General features: G+C 48.0%; 2 protein-coding genes across 2 annotated transcripts in view; one reads left to right on the top strand and one right to left on the bottom strand.

Annotated features, from left to right (window-relative positions):
* Window positions 1-4041: 4041 nt before the first annotated feature.
* CREBL2 (cAMP responsive element binding protein like 2) lies at window positions 4042-8711 on the bottom strand. Its single transcript, XM_048515974.1, has 4 exons — window positions 8554-8711; window positions 7016-7213; window positions 6099-6243; window positions 4042-4508 (listed from the first exon to the last, which is right to left on the bottom strand). Exons 1-4 carry the CDS (start codon window positions 8566-8568, stop codon window positions 4504-4506), a joined length of 363 nt encoding a protein of 120 aa, XP_048371931.1. The 5' UTR covers window positions 8569-8711; the 3' UTR covers window positions 4042-4503.
* An 8955-nt stretch (window positions 8712-17666) lies between these two features.
* The window catches only part of DUSP16 (dual specificity phosphatase 16), a 56245-nt gene continuing 55258 nt past the window's right edge, over window positions 17667-18653 (top strand). The window contains exon 1 of the mRNA XM_048515782.1: window positions 17667-17790. The gene's annotated coding sequence lies outside the window, so the exon portion shown is untranslated. The remainder of the gene's footprint in view (window positions 17791-18653) is intronic.

The raw sequence follows: 18653 nt of genomic DNA, 5'->3' as shown, positions 1-18653 counted from the left end.
GTGTGTGGCAAATTAAGACATCCAGTGATGACCATATCAGTGAAGATGAGTCCTGTAAAGCCATATCTGAGCTTCAGTGCTGTAGGTGGTGAATATCACACAGCCTGCAAAACCTCCCCACAATGTCAGGCAAAAAGGGTTCCTGGCCTAGCCTTCAACCTATTAGCCTATTACCGTGGTGGCGAACCTTTGGCACTCCAGATGTTATGGACTACAATTCCCATCAGCCCCTGCCAGCATGGCCAATTGGCAGGGGCTGATGGGGATTGTAGTCAATAACACCTGGAGTGCCAAAGGTTCACCACCGCTGGCCTACTACTTCAAGCGTACATGGAGGTTCTCGTCCAATCCATGAATGCTTTCTGTTTACTACTAGTGGCACTCGTGTGCCCTCTGACCTTAGCAATGCCCTTCCCTCCAGAATTCTGAACCTGCTTTAGTAATGGAACAGAACCTTGCTTTTCTATCATTTTAGAGCAAGCTCTCCATGTTCTTTGAAGAGTCCTCATTAATAAGCCAAAGGCATCCTCCACTGAAACGAACAGTTAAATCATTCTGGGACCAAAAAAGCTTCCATGTGCTCAGCACAGATGGCAGGAGACTGTGACGTCAAAAATGTCCCTGCTAAACACAGGAGCCTGCCCCCTTTCCCTGCCTGCCACATTGTACTCACCCACACAAGGACAGAGGTAGGTGGGCTTCTAAGGACCACAGGCTGCAGTGAAGGGTTTCAAAGCCACCCACGGCAACATCGGGGCTCCCCAAGTACGAGGGGCTACTGCCAGAAAGAAATATCACGCTCCCATGTGGGCAGAGGAGAGCTGTTTCAATCTCAGCTGCCATCTGCCACCTCGGAAGAGGGAAAGATTATGAGAGGCCTTCAGAGAGATCACTCCAAATGCCTCAAAACTATTCTTGCAGTGAGATTTGTTACACTCATCAGTCAGCAAGGAATGGTTTGTCTAATTAAAAAGAGGACAAAAATCACACAGGGGAGGGGAAGGGGGCAGGAACAGCTGTGGAACTTGAGGGACAGGTTTCTTCACAACTCTGGGGGGCGGGGTGTAATCTTTGTCGAGCAGCCTCTGCATAGGGCGCAGGTATTTTGGTGGCAACACACGCATTGAGGAATAAACATTTATCCATGGAGGTAAATGGCTGACAATCCATTTTTTGAGGAAAAAGCCAAGTGCTGCAGTGTAGGGCACCAGGAGCAGCAGTGGTGCAGTGGTTAAGAGCAGGTGTACTCTAAACTGGAGGAACCGGGTTCGATTCCCCGCACTGCTGCCTGAGCTGTGGAGGCTTAGCTGGGGAATTCAGATTAGCCTGTACACTCCTACACACGCCAGCTGGGTGACCTTGGGCAAGTCACAGTTCCTCTGAGCTCTCTCAGCCCCACCTACCTCACAGGGTGTTTGTTGTGAGGAGAGGAAGGGAAAGGAGTTTGTAAGCCCCTTTGAGTCTCCTTACAGGAGAGAAAGGTGGGGTATAAATCCAAATCTTCTTCTTCTTCTTCATTTTGTCAGGATAAAAGACACTCTGCCCCCACTTCCCCTCAGAAATGCTGAATGGACCAGTGTCAGAGGGCGACAGCGTGTGCTAAGCCTACCAAGTCCACCCATGCGCGAAAGCCACCCAAGCGTTTATGCTCCCTTCTCCCCGATGCCCTTTGCCGTTTCGATAAAAGACCCACACGCAAGTGTGAAGTGTCATCTGCTTTAATAAAAAGCAATGAAGGACAGGCTTGGGCCTTGCAGTTTAAGAATTTTCTCCACATCACTACATGGAAGCAACAGGAAGTGACACCTCTCCGGCTTCTCCCTTCCTGAGGCACAAGGACGACTCTAGTCAGACTGGAGGACGTGAAGCACCACAACTCCTAGAGAAGGGTGTCCAACTCTGGCGCTTCAGAGGTTCATGGACCACGATTGGCCATCCCGGAAGGAATGATGGGAATTGTAGTCCATGAACAGCTAGAGGGCCAGAGCTGGACACCCCTGCCCTAGAGGGAGGCAACCAGCTCTATTCAACTATTTGTCTCCCCACACACACTCGGCTCCATCCCCACCACGCCTTTTCAACAATCCCCACATGGTGTTCAACATGAGAGGAAATGCCGAACCGCTCGTGAAGCCCCTCTGTGACTGCACGGGGCAAGAAAAACTGTGTTAGGTTGGGACTCTGCAAACACATTAGCAAGCAGACTACGGCGAGACATGATTGCACAGCAGCCTACTTTAAAACGAGAACACGCGGCTATTTACTTCCCAAGGGCTCGTCCAGCCCCGTTAAATGGGTCAGCTCAGAAGAGGATGAATTTAGATATTTGCTACTTAGGGAGCTGACTGCTCAGACTAATCCATGGTTGGCCTGCTGAATAAGGACCTGTGACCACAAACCACAAATTGGCAGTTTGTGGACTGAGGTACACCAATGCCTTGTGAAAAGGAAGCAAAGAGCGCCCGAGGTGGGGGTTAGGGTTAGGAGGGTGGTGGAGAACAAACCACTGTGGTGGATCTGTCCCCCTTTATGTGCCCAACTATCAGGGAGTCCCTGAACAGCATCAATCTCCCTCTCTGTGCCAATCCATGGGCTGGGGTGTCATTCCACGAAAGGCAGGGAGAATGCCTCTTTGCAGGATTGTCCTACAGTGGCAGCAGGATTTCACAAGCATTAGGGCTCAAGGATGACATTTTGCTTCCTGGGTGGTACCGACGGCTTTTCCACCACTGGAGGAACTACCTTCAATGCTGTTGGATCAGGGCCCCCAACACTGCCAGCTTAAAACCGGGGCTGCAGTTCAGAGTCCAGCTTCCCGAGGACCTCAGCATTCATGAAGGATAGTTCTAGCCTTTGACTGTGAAGAACGAGTTAAAAAATATTTGCTGCGCCTCCTAGTCTCTCCAGGGGAAGCCCAGGATTGGTGGGTGGTGGAGTCTTGGAGGCTATACTTCTACACCTGGCCTCTTCGTCTCTATACTAGCAAAAACAAGGATTGTACAAAACGGTAAGACACTGCAGAATAAATGATGCAAGACATTTGCATAAATACACACATGACAGAAATCAGGCATCCTGGGGCACACACCCACTGAATCCTTCTAGTGTGGTACACAACAGCCATGCCTTAAACCCAAGTCCTGTCAGTCCTAAAACTGTCTCTATGACATTCCTACTCTGCAACACTCCCATTTCACTCCGTCAGCCTTGAAAGGGGAAATTTAGGATTGCGCTCAGAGCTTCTGAAGACTCGTCTCAGCAAACAAGAAAACCAAAGTGTTTAGTGTACACCTAGAGCAGTGGTGGCGAACCTATGGCATTCCAGATGTTCATGGACCAATTGGCCATACTGGCAGGGGCTGATGGGAATTGTAGTTCATGAACATCTGGAGTGCCATAGGTTCACCACCATGGACCTAGAGAAAGCCTCTGGAGAAAGCATCATGCTGGCAGGGGATGATGGAGACTGTAGTCATAACATCTGGAGGGCCGCGAGTTTGACACCTATGCTAGCTGGTGACCCGAAACCTCTTGCTCAAAAGCACGCTCCTTCAGGAACGACCAGCATTGCTTTAATGTAATGCGTTTTATTCTACTGAACTAAAGACTACTGTGGTTTCTTCATTATCCGGGTGGCAAGACACAAACGGCTGCATGATCAGAAAGGACAGGTGAGTTTGCTGCCGTGCAGCCAGGGTTGGGGATAAAATCTCTTCCTCGATCCAAGAAAGGAGCAGAAGCACAGAAGTTTTAGGTTAACAGAAGAAAGTTGGGGTTTTGCCACCACTCCCTACGGTCAGATGATGAAGGCTTGCATGGGAAGCGGAATCAAAGGAAAGTTGGTGGGTTAGCAGGACTTTCAATTCACTCCAGGCAATGCTCCAGAAACTTTCACTCCCATAAAGTCAGCAAGATCATGGACCTTACAACCCTGCAAGGCAAGTCAGTATTAACCTCCTACTGGAGACAGCTGGAATTGAGAAGAGCAGGCGTGCCTTAAACCCCCTCGCAGGCTAATGGCAAGAAATCGCAAGGCTGGGAAAAGGGAGAGGGGTTTTTTTCTCATCACAGTCATACCATAGCTTATCATGCACCACAAATAAATAATTCCATGAAAAACCAACCCCCTTCTCCAGCAATTAAGATCTCCCATTTTTGTACACATTTTTTTCCCCTTAAAACTATGACTTCAGCACAACACAGGCTAAAAACTCTAACACAGCAACCTCGGTCGGGACGTTTCTGTCTCTCCGCCAAAGCCGGAATTCCTACTTGCCCGTAGGTGGCAAAACAGAAGAAAACTGGGTTAAAGTAAGCTGCAGATTGACTTTGGAGGGTTTGTGGTCAGTCTCCTTTGGCCAGTCCATTCCACGCCAGGTGGTTGTCGACGGACATCACTGCAACAGGGGAGAAGGTCCACACAAAGACTTGCATGTCACCAGTTTTCAGTTACTTTGGCTTTTTGAAGTACAGATGTGGTCTTCTCTCAGGGTAAGTCCATCTTCACCCTGAAAGAGATGGCAAACATGAGTCCTGGCACTGCCTGAGGAGGATCTGAGGAGCCCTCCCTCCAGCCTCAGACAGGGCATCTGGGTGCAGCTGAACTTCAGCGACCCTTTCCCAAAGCTAACAGGTCCCAAGTCAGGCTGTAGCTACATGGAACATCCTCCTCAGCCATCTGGGCCCTCGCCCATTTTATTCCCTCTCCCCAGTCTGAGCTCTGCCCCCGGCCTTTCCCTCAGAGTCTTCTCTGAAAGCCAGCCTGGTGTAGTGGTTAAGAGCAGGTGCACTCCAATCTGGAGAACCGGGTTTGAGCCCCGCTCTGCCACTTGAGCTCTGGAGGCTTTAGCTGGTGAACCAGATTAGCTTGTGCACTCCAACACACGCCAGCTGGGTGACCTTGGGCTAGTCACAGTTCTTCGGAGCTCTCTCAGCTCCACTCACCTCACAGGGTGTTTGTTGTGGGGGGGAAGGGAAAGGAGATTGTAAGCCCCTTTGAGTCTCCTTACAGGACAGAAAGGGGGGATATACATCCAAACTCTTCTTCTTCTTAAAGGCCCTCATCCAGTCCAATCGCTCTGGCCCTGCCTTCTGGGTCAGGCAGGGCCCCTCCTCCTCCCTCTTACTGCTCAGGAGGGCAGAGGCTTCAGTTGGGCTTTGGCCAGGTCCCTTGCTGAGGACCTGGGCTTCTTGTGCAGCTTCAGGCTGTGCCTGGGCATAGTTCAGCCCATCTTTCAGGCCTCTTCTGCCACTGTGCAGCCTTTAGAGCCCCAGCAGCTGCAGGCCCAGAGTGGGGCTCCCCCCTGTAAACTGTATCAGGTCACCGGTACTGTCTGCTACCGCCAACTGCCACCCTGTGCAGCCCCAGGGACTGGATAAGTCTTCTTCCTGGAGCTTCTCGCAGTGGGTGTGGGAGTCTGGATACATGGTCCCCAGACGTGCATAACTACAACTCCTATGAAATTTATTCTTAAGTTCAGTCAATCAAAGACTGTAATGGGCAACAGCTATTTACTGTCAAAGGCTTTCACGGCCGGATTCAACTGGTTCTGGTGGGTTTTCCAGGCTGTGTGGCCGTGGTCTGGTGGATCTTGTTCCTAACGTTTCGCCTGCATCTGTGGCTGGCATCTTCAGAGGTTTATCTCAGAGGGACGTCTGTTACACACTGTGAAGATGCCAGCCACAGATGCAGGCGAAACGTTAGGAACAAGATCCACCAGACCACGGCCACACAGCCCAGAAAACCCACCAGAACCAGCTATTTATTTATTTAAAGGTACATGCCAGCCTTTTGCCCCAGGGACCATTCGAGGGGGGCCTGCAAAATTTTTCTGAAAACATCTAGACCACGAATCAGTCTCTCTTTTCCCTGCCATGCCAGCAAAGCCTCCTCTCCGTTCCCCTCTCCTGCCAGCTTTTTAAAGGGCAAGTCTGCAAGCAGAATTTGTCCTTTTCGATTTCAACCCTGAACCGCTTCTAGTGGTTCAGGCAATGTCTTCATTTATTCACTGGAAGCCGTGGCTCTGTGATGGCCTGAGACAACCCCCTACTCTGGCAGTTATAAGTCAAGAAGATTAACCTGCACAATCAACACTTACACGGATTGCGGTTGGTGTCCGCCTTGGCAGCCTTGGCGAGCTTGGTGGAGTTTTGCTGGGGTTTGCTTTGCTCCTCCCCACTGAGGAGGGCTTTGATCTCAGAGGGGATTTTTCCTTGGTCCATCGCAGTGCACCACTGTTTGTACTAAAGCACACACCACAGAAACAAGCACTCATAAACTGACTGTATCGCAGAAGCTTTTCCACAGCTGTGATCACTGTATAGCCTCCCCGCTGGGCCCAAACATGCACAATTCCAAACAAGTCCCCAAGGGGTCAAAGGAGGCAAGAATAGGGATTTGGGTGCACAGTTCAGCATCATAGGGTTCCCTTTCCTTTTGTGAAAGAGGAATCTTCTAGTATTATTTTTTACTTATTATTTATTCAATTTAATAACCCGCCCACCCCCTAAGGGTCTGGGCAGTATACAACAAAACAGTGCATACTTACAATACAAAACAAATAAAACAAAATATACACGTGATTAAAACCTTAAAAGAACACAGCAGCATCAACACAACCACCATTGGTTGATCACAATTTGTTGACAGCGCCCGATCCCAAGGTCGAGAGTGGGGAGCCCGGCAGTGCCAGATAAGATCTTACATTGGCAGTGCCGAAGATGGCACAACAAAGAGCTTGGGAGCATCAGAGGGGGCAGGCAATCTGGTATGAAGTCTAATGAAGTCTACAAACACACCAAGGGGCAACTTGCTCACTGCCCTATGCGGAGAGAAGAATTTTTACACACATCAGGGGCAGGCCAGAGGCAGCCTCCACCATAGACGAAGGAGTATGGTAGATGGGCCAGGTTTTTGGCTAATGCTTTTTAGCAGATAGTGGAAAGGCTCAGAGTTCAAAACTAGAGTTAGAATTTTATTTTAAACCCACAGACACACAGAGAGAAACTCAGTTACCATGTCCAACTCTTCTCGCAGCGCACAGATTGCCCTCTCTCTACTTGACACCAGTTCTTCCAAGTACTGGTACCTCAGTTTCTTCCTCGCCCTGCATTCTCGCGCGCTCTGCCGACTCCTCTCAAGCTTGGCTTTCAAATCTATTTTGGCTGGTTTACGGCCTCGCTTGCCTGGTTTCTTCTCTTTGCCTCCAGCCACCTAGAAAGAAGACTGAAAGCATCACTTCTGCAAAAGGTGGGAGAAAAAGTTGTCTCAGGAATCACGGTTTGTGAAATGTTACAACAAAAGAGCGTTGCCAGCATCCTCACCAGCAACTGCTTGTCACCTCAGGCAATCTTTTTTCCCTACAAGCCCTTTCTCTGCTTTCTCTCATCAGATTCCAGCTACCAGCCTCAAAGGTAGTCTAAAGTCTGACATTATTCTCTCAGCTATTTATGGAGAAGTTGATTTATGGCTACCAATCTTGATCCCCATTGATCTGAGATTGTGAATGCCTTAGCAGACCAGTTGCTCAGGAGGAGCAGCAGCAGAAGGCCATTGCTTTCACATCCTGCATGTGAGCTCCCAAAGGCACCTGGTGGGCCACTGCGAGTAGCAGAGTGCTGGACTAGATGGACTCTGGTCTGATCCAGCAGGCTCTTTCTTATTTTCTTAACTCCCAACACAATACTTTAACCACTGCACAATATTGTAAAGCAAACAGGTCTGCAGCCTCTAACACTGCGTATAGTCTATATTATCCATTGGTTGTATTATCCTGCTCCCACCCTCGCTTCCTATTTATGTAATACCATTTTCTGCATTGTTTAACACACCACTTATCCTTTGTTTCTCCAATTGTAGGCCTACTGTCCTCTTTATTAAATGTCTCATCTCAGAGTGGGGAGCAGCAGTGGCGTAGTGGTTAAGAGCATGTGCATTCTAATCTGGAGGAACCGGGTTTGGTTCCCCGCTCTGCCGCTTGAGCTGTGGAGGCTTATCTGGGGAATTCAGATTAGACTGTGTACTCCCACACACGCCAGTTGGGTGACCTTGGGCTAGTCACAGCTTTTCGGAGCTCTCTCAGCCCCACCCACCTCACAGGGTGTTTGTTGTGGGTGGGGGGGAGGGCAAGGAGATTGTAAGCCCCTTTGAGTCTCCTTCCAGGAAAGAAAGTGGGGATATACATTCAAACTCTTCTTCTTCTACTGGCTGGATCACGTTACATTGGGCAATCCACCTTGAGTCTAAGTGAGAAAGGTAAACTATAAACACAGTAAGCAAAATAAATACATAAAGTAAATGAGCATCCAGGTCTTAACAGATAGACACGGGCAAAGTTAGATATAGATAGAAATAGAAATATTAAGATTAATATATATTATACTTACAAAATATATGCGTGAGTGTATATATATACATACATATATGCATACACACATATTTTGTACATATAATGTATATTAATGTAATATAAATATATTATATAATATATATTATATGTATAATGTTATTTAATACTGTAGGTCAGAAATACACACAATCACAAGACTACTTACTTTGCTGTCATCCATAAGTGCCACCCCGGGGTCTTTGCAGGGACACAGGAGAGCTCACCCTCCGGCCTGGGGACCCCGCAGGCCTGCCCGCATCGCACGCCGCTACTTGCAGCCGCTTCCTTGTTTTGATCCCTTTTCACTCCTCTATACATTCAACTTCCGCTCCCTGGGAAACGTAGTCCCGAGCTTTCGTTTTCGCGTCAAGAAACAGGAAGTGCTTCAGCGCCAATACTACAATTCCCGTGATGCCGCAGAATTTGCCAGCGTGATGACGTTAGGGGCAAGCGCAAATCGGAACGTAAGACGCACCATAGACACATCTAAGCGAGTGCTAGAGTGACACATCCTGGGACTTTACGCGGCTTTAGGCGGAGCCTCTCGAATCCCGGTAGGGAAAGAGAACTACATTTACCAGCAGCCCCCGGGAAGTGCCTGCTGCCGCCCTACAAGCGCTGCTGTCTGGAGCGGAACCATTTTATTCTAAATGTTATTTATGACCATATGAATGAAACCTAAACTTGAGTGGTTTGGGGAGACGTTGAGGAAAGATGCGATGCCACGTGTTTTCTGGATATAGTTTCAGGCCGATGTTCCTTTTACTGCTTGTTTTGATATTGATCGTTTCCTAGGTTCTCTTTAGGATTTTATGGACCTCCTGCAGGAGAAGAGGCGGCGTATGGATTTCATAAATACATAAATGGTCGAGCGCCATCTGTGCATGCTTCCTTTGGTCAACCAGCCAGTTGTCACAATTGCCAACCTCCAGGTGGGGTTGGATTTCTCCCAATATTACAACTGATTTTCAGATTGGATTCCCATGGAGGGTCTCCCATCCAAATACTTTCCAGGGTTGAGGCAGAGAACATGTGACTCACTCAAGGTCACTCAGCAAGTCTCCATGACAGAGTGGAGATTTGAACCTGGGTTTCCCCAGATCTAGTCCAACGCTTTCCCCCAGATCTAGTTGGAATACTTATCCATCCATCCATCCCACCCTTTCCTGACTACAATCGGGCTCAGAGTGGCTATCAGTCATCAAATGAAAGATTATAATACAAACTATAACATGAACAGAGATAAAAACCTTATTAATGTTGAAATTCCAGATGGCACCCTAAATATTAAATAACATAAACAGGGTACCCAAGGCATAACTGGTCAAGGGGGGTGAGGAGAGAAGGGAAGGGGTAAGGACAGCAGCAGAAAAGGTACCATGGAAGATATCTGTGAGGTTGAGGGTAGGGGTTGGACGGCCAGTAGAAATGACAGCTGTTGCTGCCCTCAACCATAAGCCTGGGGGAGCTTCTCAGTCTCACAATGGTTAAAGTCTTATTCTAATCACTACACCACACGGTGGAGCCTCAACAAATACTAGATATTAGGTAATTTTCAAATTTCCATAGCAATAATTGTTTTTAAGGGTTGCATTCAACTAACTGCCAATGGAAGAATCTGGTGAGCTCGGGATGTTCCCCATGTTCCCTTCTCGGAGGAGTTTCTTTTCAGCCTCAGACAGGTGGTGTTTGGAGCTGCAGGACCCAAACAGACACAAGCTGGTTGGGCAGGCAGACACCAGTGAGGAAGAGGAATTGCATTGGCTGACTTTCTGTTTCCAATCACAATTCAAAGTTGCGGCTCTTACCTTGAAAGCCATCAATGGCTTAGGGACAGGTAGAGTTGCCAGCTCTGGATTGGGAAATACCTGGAGATTTTGGGGGTGGAATCTGAGGATGATGGGATTTGGGGGATGGGAGGAAGGAACTTTGATGCGGTATAAAGCTACAGAGGCCTCCTTACAAAGCAGCCATTTTTTTCTCCAGGTGGTCTGATCTCTCACCTGGAGATCAGGTGCAATCCCAAGATATCTCCAACCGCCACCTGGAGGTTGGTGACCTCAGCTTCAAAGATTTGCCAGTTGTTAGGCCTAACATGGGTGCTTGGTTTGGCCAGTGAGGAAGAACACGGGTACAGCAGTTTCTGACATCTGCTGAACATCACCCTGCCAGTCCAGGCATAGTGTGGCCAGTGCGGAGAAATACAGTAGTGCCTCCTCACTCTTTGACTGGCTTGTAGCCCTCAATCAAAGGAGGGAGTGTGGCCCTTTTCCAAGGCCATTTTGGCCTTCCGATCTGCCTTTGGTTAGCTCTGCCCCTTGACCCTACTTTAGCTGGGTGAGTCCCATGATCTATTGCCAGATGTGTGCCTTGTAAGTGGGGGCAACTCTCCTCTGCAGTGAATATAATCATGCTTCTGCTCTCGTTTGTAATGTATCATGCTTTGTTTTTACTATCAAGTAGGCTGACAGTGTTAGCTGTTGACCAAGGGCATAGTCTATATTCTGCTTGAGCTGACTACACTAATTGTTAGTTTCCCCCTTATGGACTCCTCCCCTGGCCTTTGAGCAGACACACTTTTGCTCCTAGACTTTGGGGACTCAGGCAGTCTGGCAAACCGGCCTTCATGCTACACTCCTGAACAGTATTCCATCATGCAAAACGAAATGTAGGATATTAGATACAATTTTTATTCTAAAATTAAAGCCTGTGGAGAAATACTTGGTGGTTTATTTTAAATCTATATGGGAACAATAGCCTTCTTTACCTTGGCCGTTCTTGGCCATGTGCCCTTCTCCTATCTGCCCAGGTCCCCCTTTTGGGCATCTCCCTGAGACCTTCTCCTCAGGCCTGCCTCCATTTCCCCTCCTTTCTTTACCTTGCCTGGCTTCTCTGGCTTTACCACCTTCTTGGTCCTCTGCCTGTTCCTTTCCATCACCCTCTGAGAAGATCTACAAATATGGATAGTTGAAAGTTCAATAGTAGTGACTCTACATTTTATTCTGGCAACTAATGATGGAAACTTCCAGTTGGGAAGCAATCCCAAGGGCAGCATGAGGAAGCTTCTTTCAAAATGGCGCCTGTGGCTGTGTCATGTCTTTGGTGTCATGCCTTCGATCAGTTTCCACACAGTTCTGGCAACTTGCCAGGCAACAGGTACAAAAGGGATGCATTTACTGAGAGCCAGTGTGATGTAGTGGTTAAGAGCAGTGGGCTCTAATCTGGAGAACGGGGTTGGACTCCCGAGTCCCCACTCCTACACATGAGCAATGGATTCTTATCTGGTAAACTGGATTTGTTTCCCTGCTGTTCCACATAAAGCCTGCTGGGTGACCTTGGGCTTGTCAGAACTCTCACAGCCCCACCTACGTCACAAAATGTCGGGTTGTGGGGAGAGGAAGAGAAAGGAGCTTGTAAGCCACCTTAAGTCTCCTTACAGGAGAGAAGGGTGGGGTATAAATCCAAACTCTTCTTCTCTATTGAGCAGGAATTAAGAAAGGCAATCCTCTCTCTGACAACTGGACAAACCTTGACAAGCAGACCCAAACAAGGTACCCCCATGCCTATCTCTATCTACCTCACAAGGCTGCTCTGCCCTCCCCTTCCATAGGTGTGATCCTCCTCCATAGGTGGGATCCAGCAGGTTCTCACAGGTTCCCGAGAGTAGGTTACTAATTATTTGTGTGTGCCGAGAGGGGGCTACTAATTGGTGATTTTGCCACGTGATTTTTGCCTTGGTCCCGCTCTCCTCTCAGCAGTAGCGCGCAGAATTTGAAGCAGTCTAGTAGGAGGTTCACTGGTATGCGTGGCAGCCTGCGCCTGCGTGCGTTTGTCTCCCGCCCAAGGACTGGCGCAGCAGCTGCGTCCTTGCCACAGCCCCGCCCAGGAATGCCCCGCCCCCGGAATGCCTGGCCATGCCCCCGTCGTGCCCCTCCCAGCCCCATTGGCGCTACGCCACAGTTTGAATCCCACCACCATGGGAACCTGTTACTAAAATTTTTGGATCCCACTACTGCATAGGACCAAGGGCCATCTGTCTCCTCTGTGGCATTAGGATTGTTTAACCAATTATTGATAGAGGTTTTGACACACCTACTTTCAATAGTTAGGGTTGGAAACTCCAGGTTGGGAAACTCCTGTAGATCTGGGGGTGGCACCTGGATTCACAGGGGCCTCAGTGCAATATAGTGCCATGGAGCCCACCCTCCAAAGAATCCATTTTCTCCAGGGGACCTGGTCACTGTAGTGTGGAGCTGCAACTCTGGGGGATCCACAGTTCCCACCTGGACACAGGCACCCCTATTATTGGGAAGGAACCTGAGATTTTCTAAAGACACTCAACAATAACCCCGAAGCTTAAAACAAGACAAACAATTGGTTCTGGCGAGTTTTCCGGGCTATGTGGCCGTGGTCTGGTGTAACAGACTTCCCTCTGTGATACACCTCTGAAGATGCCAGCCACAGATGCAGGCGAAAGGTTAGGAACAAGATCCACCAGACCACGGCCACACAGCCCGGAAAACCCACCAGAACCAGTTGAATCCAGCTGCGAAAGCCTCCGACAATACATAAAACAAATAATCTCTGGCTACCAGGAAATGTCATGAAATAAGAAAAGGGACAGAAGAACTCAACCTTAGAGCTAAACCGGCAGTACAATGTCCTTCATTCAGGGGTGTCACAGTCACGCTGATGTGTCTATCTGGCATTCAAACAACAGGGAATTATGGCCGCTGATATGGTAATTGCAGAGGTACAGAGAGAAAAGTGGGTGGGTCATGTGAAATTCATGAAATACTTGAGGTGAACTCACACTGCAGAATATTACTCACTTCTTCAATGCTGTGTACTGTGTGCATCTCGCTTTGTGCAACTGCATTGTTCATTCTCCAGAGAGGCTCAGACATGTGCTCCATCGCAGAGCTGAGGGGTTTTTGTTGTTGTTCTAGAGATGTTTTTGTGACGTGTTTACTCCTTTGGCCTACGCTGAGAAGTATGCCCACATATGCATACCTATTGCAGAACACACTCCGTGGTCTGTGAATGGCCTATTCAGACCTAACGCCTGGGATGTGTTTGCGGCCATATCTGAACACTGAAAAGGAGGGCAGTATCGAAAAGTGGTATTGGCAATATCCGATGTATTTCAGCCGCATGTACTGGAAACCTCTCCCTGTGAAAACTGGGAGCCTTGAGTCAAATTTATACCACAATCCTAAACTGCCACAGTGCTTCTATGAATTGCAGTTACCACCTCACATAAGTATTAGCAGCACACAGATTTAAAGAAAGAAGAGTTTGGATTTATATCCCCCCTTTCTCTCCTGTAAGGAGACTCAAAAGGGCTTACAATCTCCTTTCCCTTCCCCCCTCACAACAAACACCCTGTGAGGTAGGTGGGGTTGAGAGAGCTCAGAAGAACTGTGACTAGCCCAAGGTCACCCAGCTGGCCTGTGTTGGAGTGCACAGGCTAATCTGAATTCCCCAGATAAGCCTCCACAGCTCAAGTGGCAGAGCGGGGAATCAAACCCGGTTCCTCCAGATTAGAGTACACCTGCTCTTAACCACTACGCTGCTGCTGCTCTATGTAAAAGGTTACATAGTTTAAAATTTAAGTTATAAAACTCCAAAATACAGTATCATTAAAAGAGAAAAAAAGGAACTTAACCCACAAGATCCATCCTGGGATCACTTAAAAGTGTGGGAACGGATAAAAAGTCCTACAGCTTAACACTACGACGAAGCTCTATTGCTGCTTGCAAGAAACTAGCTACGTCTTCACATATAGTTGGGTCAGAAGTATTCAATAAATAAGAAAGCTTTAAAATATCAGGCAGTCCAACTCTATAGATTAAAATGGGGTTTATAAACTTCTCGCAGATCACTTCATAAAAAGGACAAAAAAAAAAAAAGACGTGCATCGCTGTTTCAACACCACCCACCCCACAAGGACATATCCTCTCTTCCTGAGGGATATTCTGAAACCTTCCATACAGTGATGCAGAAGGCATAACGTTAAATCTAGCAAATGAGAAAGCTTGGTGTTGGGTAGGGGTGTGTGTCAAAAATTGTATTTGATGGGAGGGTGCAGAGGTGTATCTAGGGAAAATGTAGCCCGGTGCAAAAATCTGAGTTTTCTTGAAGTCAGTGTATGGACCCAAGGGGAATGAGGGGGGGGGATTTTCCACCCCCCACATGACTAAATGGCCGCAGCCCAGGGACATTTGACCCCATATGTTCCCTGGGGTGGTACGCCCCTGGGAGGGAGCACTCTCCAGGGAAATATTTGGCACCCTCGCCAAACTATAGTTCCTGGGATTCTGTGGGAAAAGCCATAACAGTTAAACAGATGTAAAGCTGATTAAAGTGTTTACGTCCCAAGACAGAGCACTTCTTTGAAAGCAAAACCTACACAAAAAGAAACTGCCCTTGAAGAAGACACGTTGTCAAAACATGTTGCGGGCTTTGATTCACAACTTGGCAATGATCCGAGACTCACCTTTTCTTGGTGCTTTCTTGCATTTTGAAGCCACTGCAAACACAGGTTTCGACCACCTGTAGCTGTTGTAACTTGAGCGGCATGCTTGTGGCTGCCAGGAGATGTTCGCCAGCCATCAAGATGTATCATGACAATATTTTTTTTCTACAGGAGAAGCTCCGGTCTCTTTGAGATCACTGGGGTCAGCCTAGCCAAAATCAAGCATGGGCAAGTCTCAGTTTTGTCTGTGGATAAATACAAGTCTTCGCTCTCCCAGTGAGGTGAATAGCCCCTAGAGGGCTAACGGTTAGCTAGGCTGCATTCATTGCATTTCATCTGGGTTCTCAATCTCCATTCTGTTTGTGATCATCTCCTCCCTTTTGGGAGGCTTTAAAGGGAACAGGCCTAGCTAGAGATGCCAGTATTGGGGCGGGGGGGGGGGACTTGGTGATCCCCTGGAATTTCAGCTCATGTCCAAACTACAGAGGTCAATTCTTCTTCGGAGAATGGACTTCATGACATTGTGCCCCTGCTGAGGTCCCTGTCCATTACAGCCTTCACCTCACGCTGGAATCGATGTCATGGCATCAATGCAAGTCCAAGAACTCGCAGAATATTTCCCTTGCCCCCCCAGCTGCATGGCAACAGGCAGAGCCAGTGGTGATGGAAGACCTGGGATGCCTCGTTATTGAGCTAGGAGCATACGTGTCGAACTCAAGGCCCTCCAGATGTTATGGACTACAGTTTCCATCATCCCCTGCCAGCATCCATAACATCTGGAGGGCCGTGAGTTCGATACCTTTGAGCTAGGGGGTTGGGGAGTTCTGGACCAAACAAGGAATTATGGTGCTCATATCCTTCTTGGTCTCATAAACCAAGTTGCTCTTTTGATTAGTATGCCAAATAGCAGGTTTTAGAAAGAGAGGAAGGCAGCAGGTTTTCCTTTTCTGCATTGGGTATTCCATCTATTGTTACAAAAGGAGAGGTTGCTGCAGTAGGTTGGCATGATACCTGCATAGGAGTCAGTAGTGCAAAGGTATTTTCAAGCACCTTTGCAAGACACCTGGCTTGACAACACTACATGTGAAAGGGATCTGGGAGTCTTAGTAGACCACAAACTGAACATGAGTCAGCAGTGGGATCAGAGGTGGGATCCAGCAGGTTCTCACAGGTTCCCGAGAGTAGGTTACTAATTATTTGTGTGTGCCGAGAGGGGGTTACTAATTGGTGATTTTTTCCACATGATTTTTGCCTTAGTTACGCCCCTCCTCTCAGCAGTAGCGTGCAGAACTTGAAGCAGTCTAGCAGGTGTTGCACCAGCATGCGTGGCAGCTTGCGCCTGCGTGCATTCGTTTCCCGCCCAAGGACTGGTGCAGTGGCTGTGTCCTTGCCACAGCCCCACCCAGGAATGCCCCGCCCTCAGAACACCCAGCCACACCCCCGGAATGCCCCGCCCAGCCCCATTGGCGCTACGCCACAGTTTGAATCCCACCACCATGGGAACCTGTTACTAAAATTTTTGGATCCCACCACTGAGTGTGATGCGGCAGCCAAGAAAGCCAATGCAATTCTGGGCTGTATCAACAGGAGTATAGTATCTAGATCGAGGGATGTAATTGTACCTCTCTATTCTGCAGTGGTTAGACCTCACCTGGAATATTGTAAACAGTTCTGGGCACCGCAATTCAAGAAGGATATTGACGAGCTGGAATGGGTCCAGAGGAGGGCAACCAACATGGTAAAAGGTCTGGAATCCATGCCCTACAAGGGTATGTTTAGTTTGGTGAAGAGAAGGTTAAGAGGTGATATGATAGCCATGTTTAAATATTTGAAGGGATGTCATGTTGGTGAGGGAGCAAGCTTGTTTTCTGCTGTCCAGAGACTAGGATCAGGAATAATGGGTTCAAGGTGAAGGAAAAGAGATTCCACCTAAACATCAGGAAAAACTTCCTGACAGTAAGGCTGTTTGACAGTGGAATGCGCTACCTTGGAGTATGGTAGGAGAAGGAGTCTCCTTCTTTGGAGGTTTTTCAAGAGAGACTGGATGACCATCTGTCAGGAGTGCTTTGATTGTTTGTTCCTGCATTGCAGGGGGTTGGACTTGATGGCCCTTGGGGTCTCTTCCAACTCTATGATTCCATTATTCTAAGGGAGGAAAGGGACCAAACCCCAATTAGTCAGCTTTGCCTCTGGTTCCAGTATTGTTGACCAACCTGCCTTCAGCCCGATAGCCCCAGCTGTCACTGTGGCTGATAATTATTAAAATTGGTGGACTCTAATAGGACTTTTAAAATTAATGGCCGTCCCAATAGTCCCTTTGAAGCTCGCAAATACAGCAACATCCCTTAATGGGTTCCACCATTGAAACTGGGTGGGTGGGACTGAGACCCCTTCCACACATGTAGAACAACGCACTTTCAATGCACTTAGAATACCAAAATCCACTCTCAAACAATTGTGAAAGAGAATTGAAACTGCATTATTCTGCATGTGCAGAAGGGGCCTCATGAGTCAGTCAAATACTCCCAACCTAACTACCTCACGGTAGGATAAAACAGAGGACTGCTGAATGATATCAGCTGCTGTGGGGTTCTCATTAGGAATAGAGGCAGGATATGAATGACGTAAATAAATACGGTAAATGGATTACGTCTTCCACTCAACAGGCCAGGTCTAGTGATATAGAACGGGCAAAAGTCAAGTGTGGAAACGCAGGCTCAGCTTTCTGAAGTGCTTGCTTCCCCTTCTGTGTGTCCGTATGAACAGGCCAAGTGGAGGAAGGCATCAGAACAACAGGAAGTTATTTTGGAAGGAACCCGAAGTCCAATCTGGAACGGATACGAGCTGATTCCTCCTGCCCCAGCTCAGCAAATACCATCATTTGTAGCCAGCTCGGAAGTGAACAATTGGGCATGAACATCAGAGGTGAGTTAATACAAGCCCCCAACCGCACACTGTTTCTATCCATCTTTTGGGGATGTATTTCCACACACAGATCCACTGCTCGGCAATCATACACAATCTTTCAGAAGTACAACTCCACCGTTGCATTATCCCTTGAACAGATTTTTCAATTGAATTTTTTTAAATACAGGAGTTTTTTTGTTCCTTTTCTCTTTCTCTCCCTCCCCCTCAGCTCAGCGAAGCTAATTATTAACCCGAGTCCTTGTTAGTACAATATAAACGTATAAATATTAACCACAGAAGTCATTGATCTGCTGCACGGACTCTTGACTTTGCAGCTTTAGCAGCTGAGCGGCCCCTGTCCTGTACGCCAGGCTGCCACAAAGAGTTCTGAATGAATGGGATTTGCCAATTTTCTCCTACAAATATAGGCCACTGCCTTTGAGTGAATCGGAATATTGGGTCTCCCGAGCTCAACTTTCTATACCCATTCACAAAATGTGTGTTGAGGCCAGAGGTGGGATCCAGCAGGTTCTCACCAGTTCCCGAGAGTGGGTTACTAATTATTTGTGTGTGCCGAGAGGGGGTTACTAATTGGGTCCGCTTTTCCATCTCCACGCCCTCGCCTCCCCAAAAGGCATACTGCCTTTGAACGTGAAGGTTCCATATAGCAATTGTGACTAATAATGTAACTCCCTGAACTGGGTTAATCCCTTTCAGGTACTGCATTTCATTGATTCTCAGCCTTTCATACCTTTTATCTCACTAGTCTCTATCAAAGAATCTGTGCGTTTCACCATTGCTGTGTTCAGATTTGTGAGTTGAGGCATTTAGAAATGACCTGGTGCAAAAAAATTTGGGGGGTCGTGGTGGGGTGGCTGCCC

Source organism: Sphaerodactylus townsendi, linkage group LG14 (assembly GCF_021028975.2).
Source record: "Sphaerodactylus townsendi isolate TG3544 linkage group LG14, MPM_Stown_v2.3, whole genome shotgun sequence".
Classification (NCBI taxonomy): Eukaryota; Metazoa; Chordata; class Lepidosauria; order Squamata; family Sphaerodactylidae; genus Sphaerodactylus; species Sphaerodactylus townsendi.
Note: the sequence above shows the minus strand (reverse complement) of the source record. Positions and strands in the feature narration are given on the sequence as shown.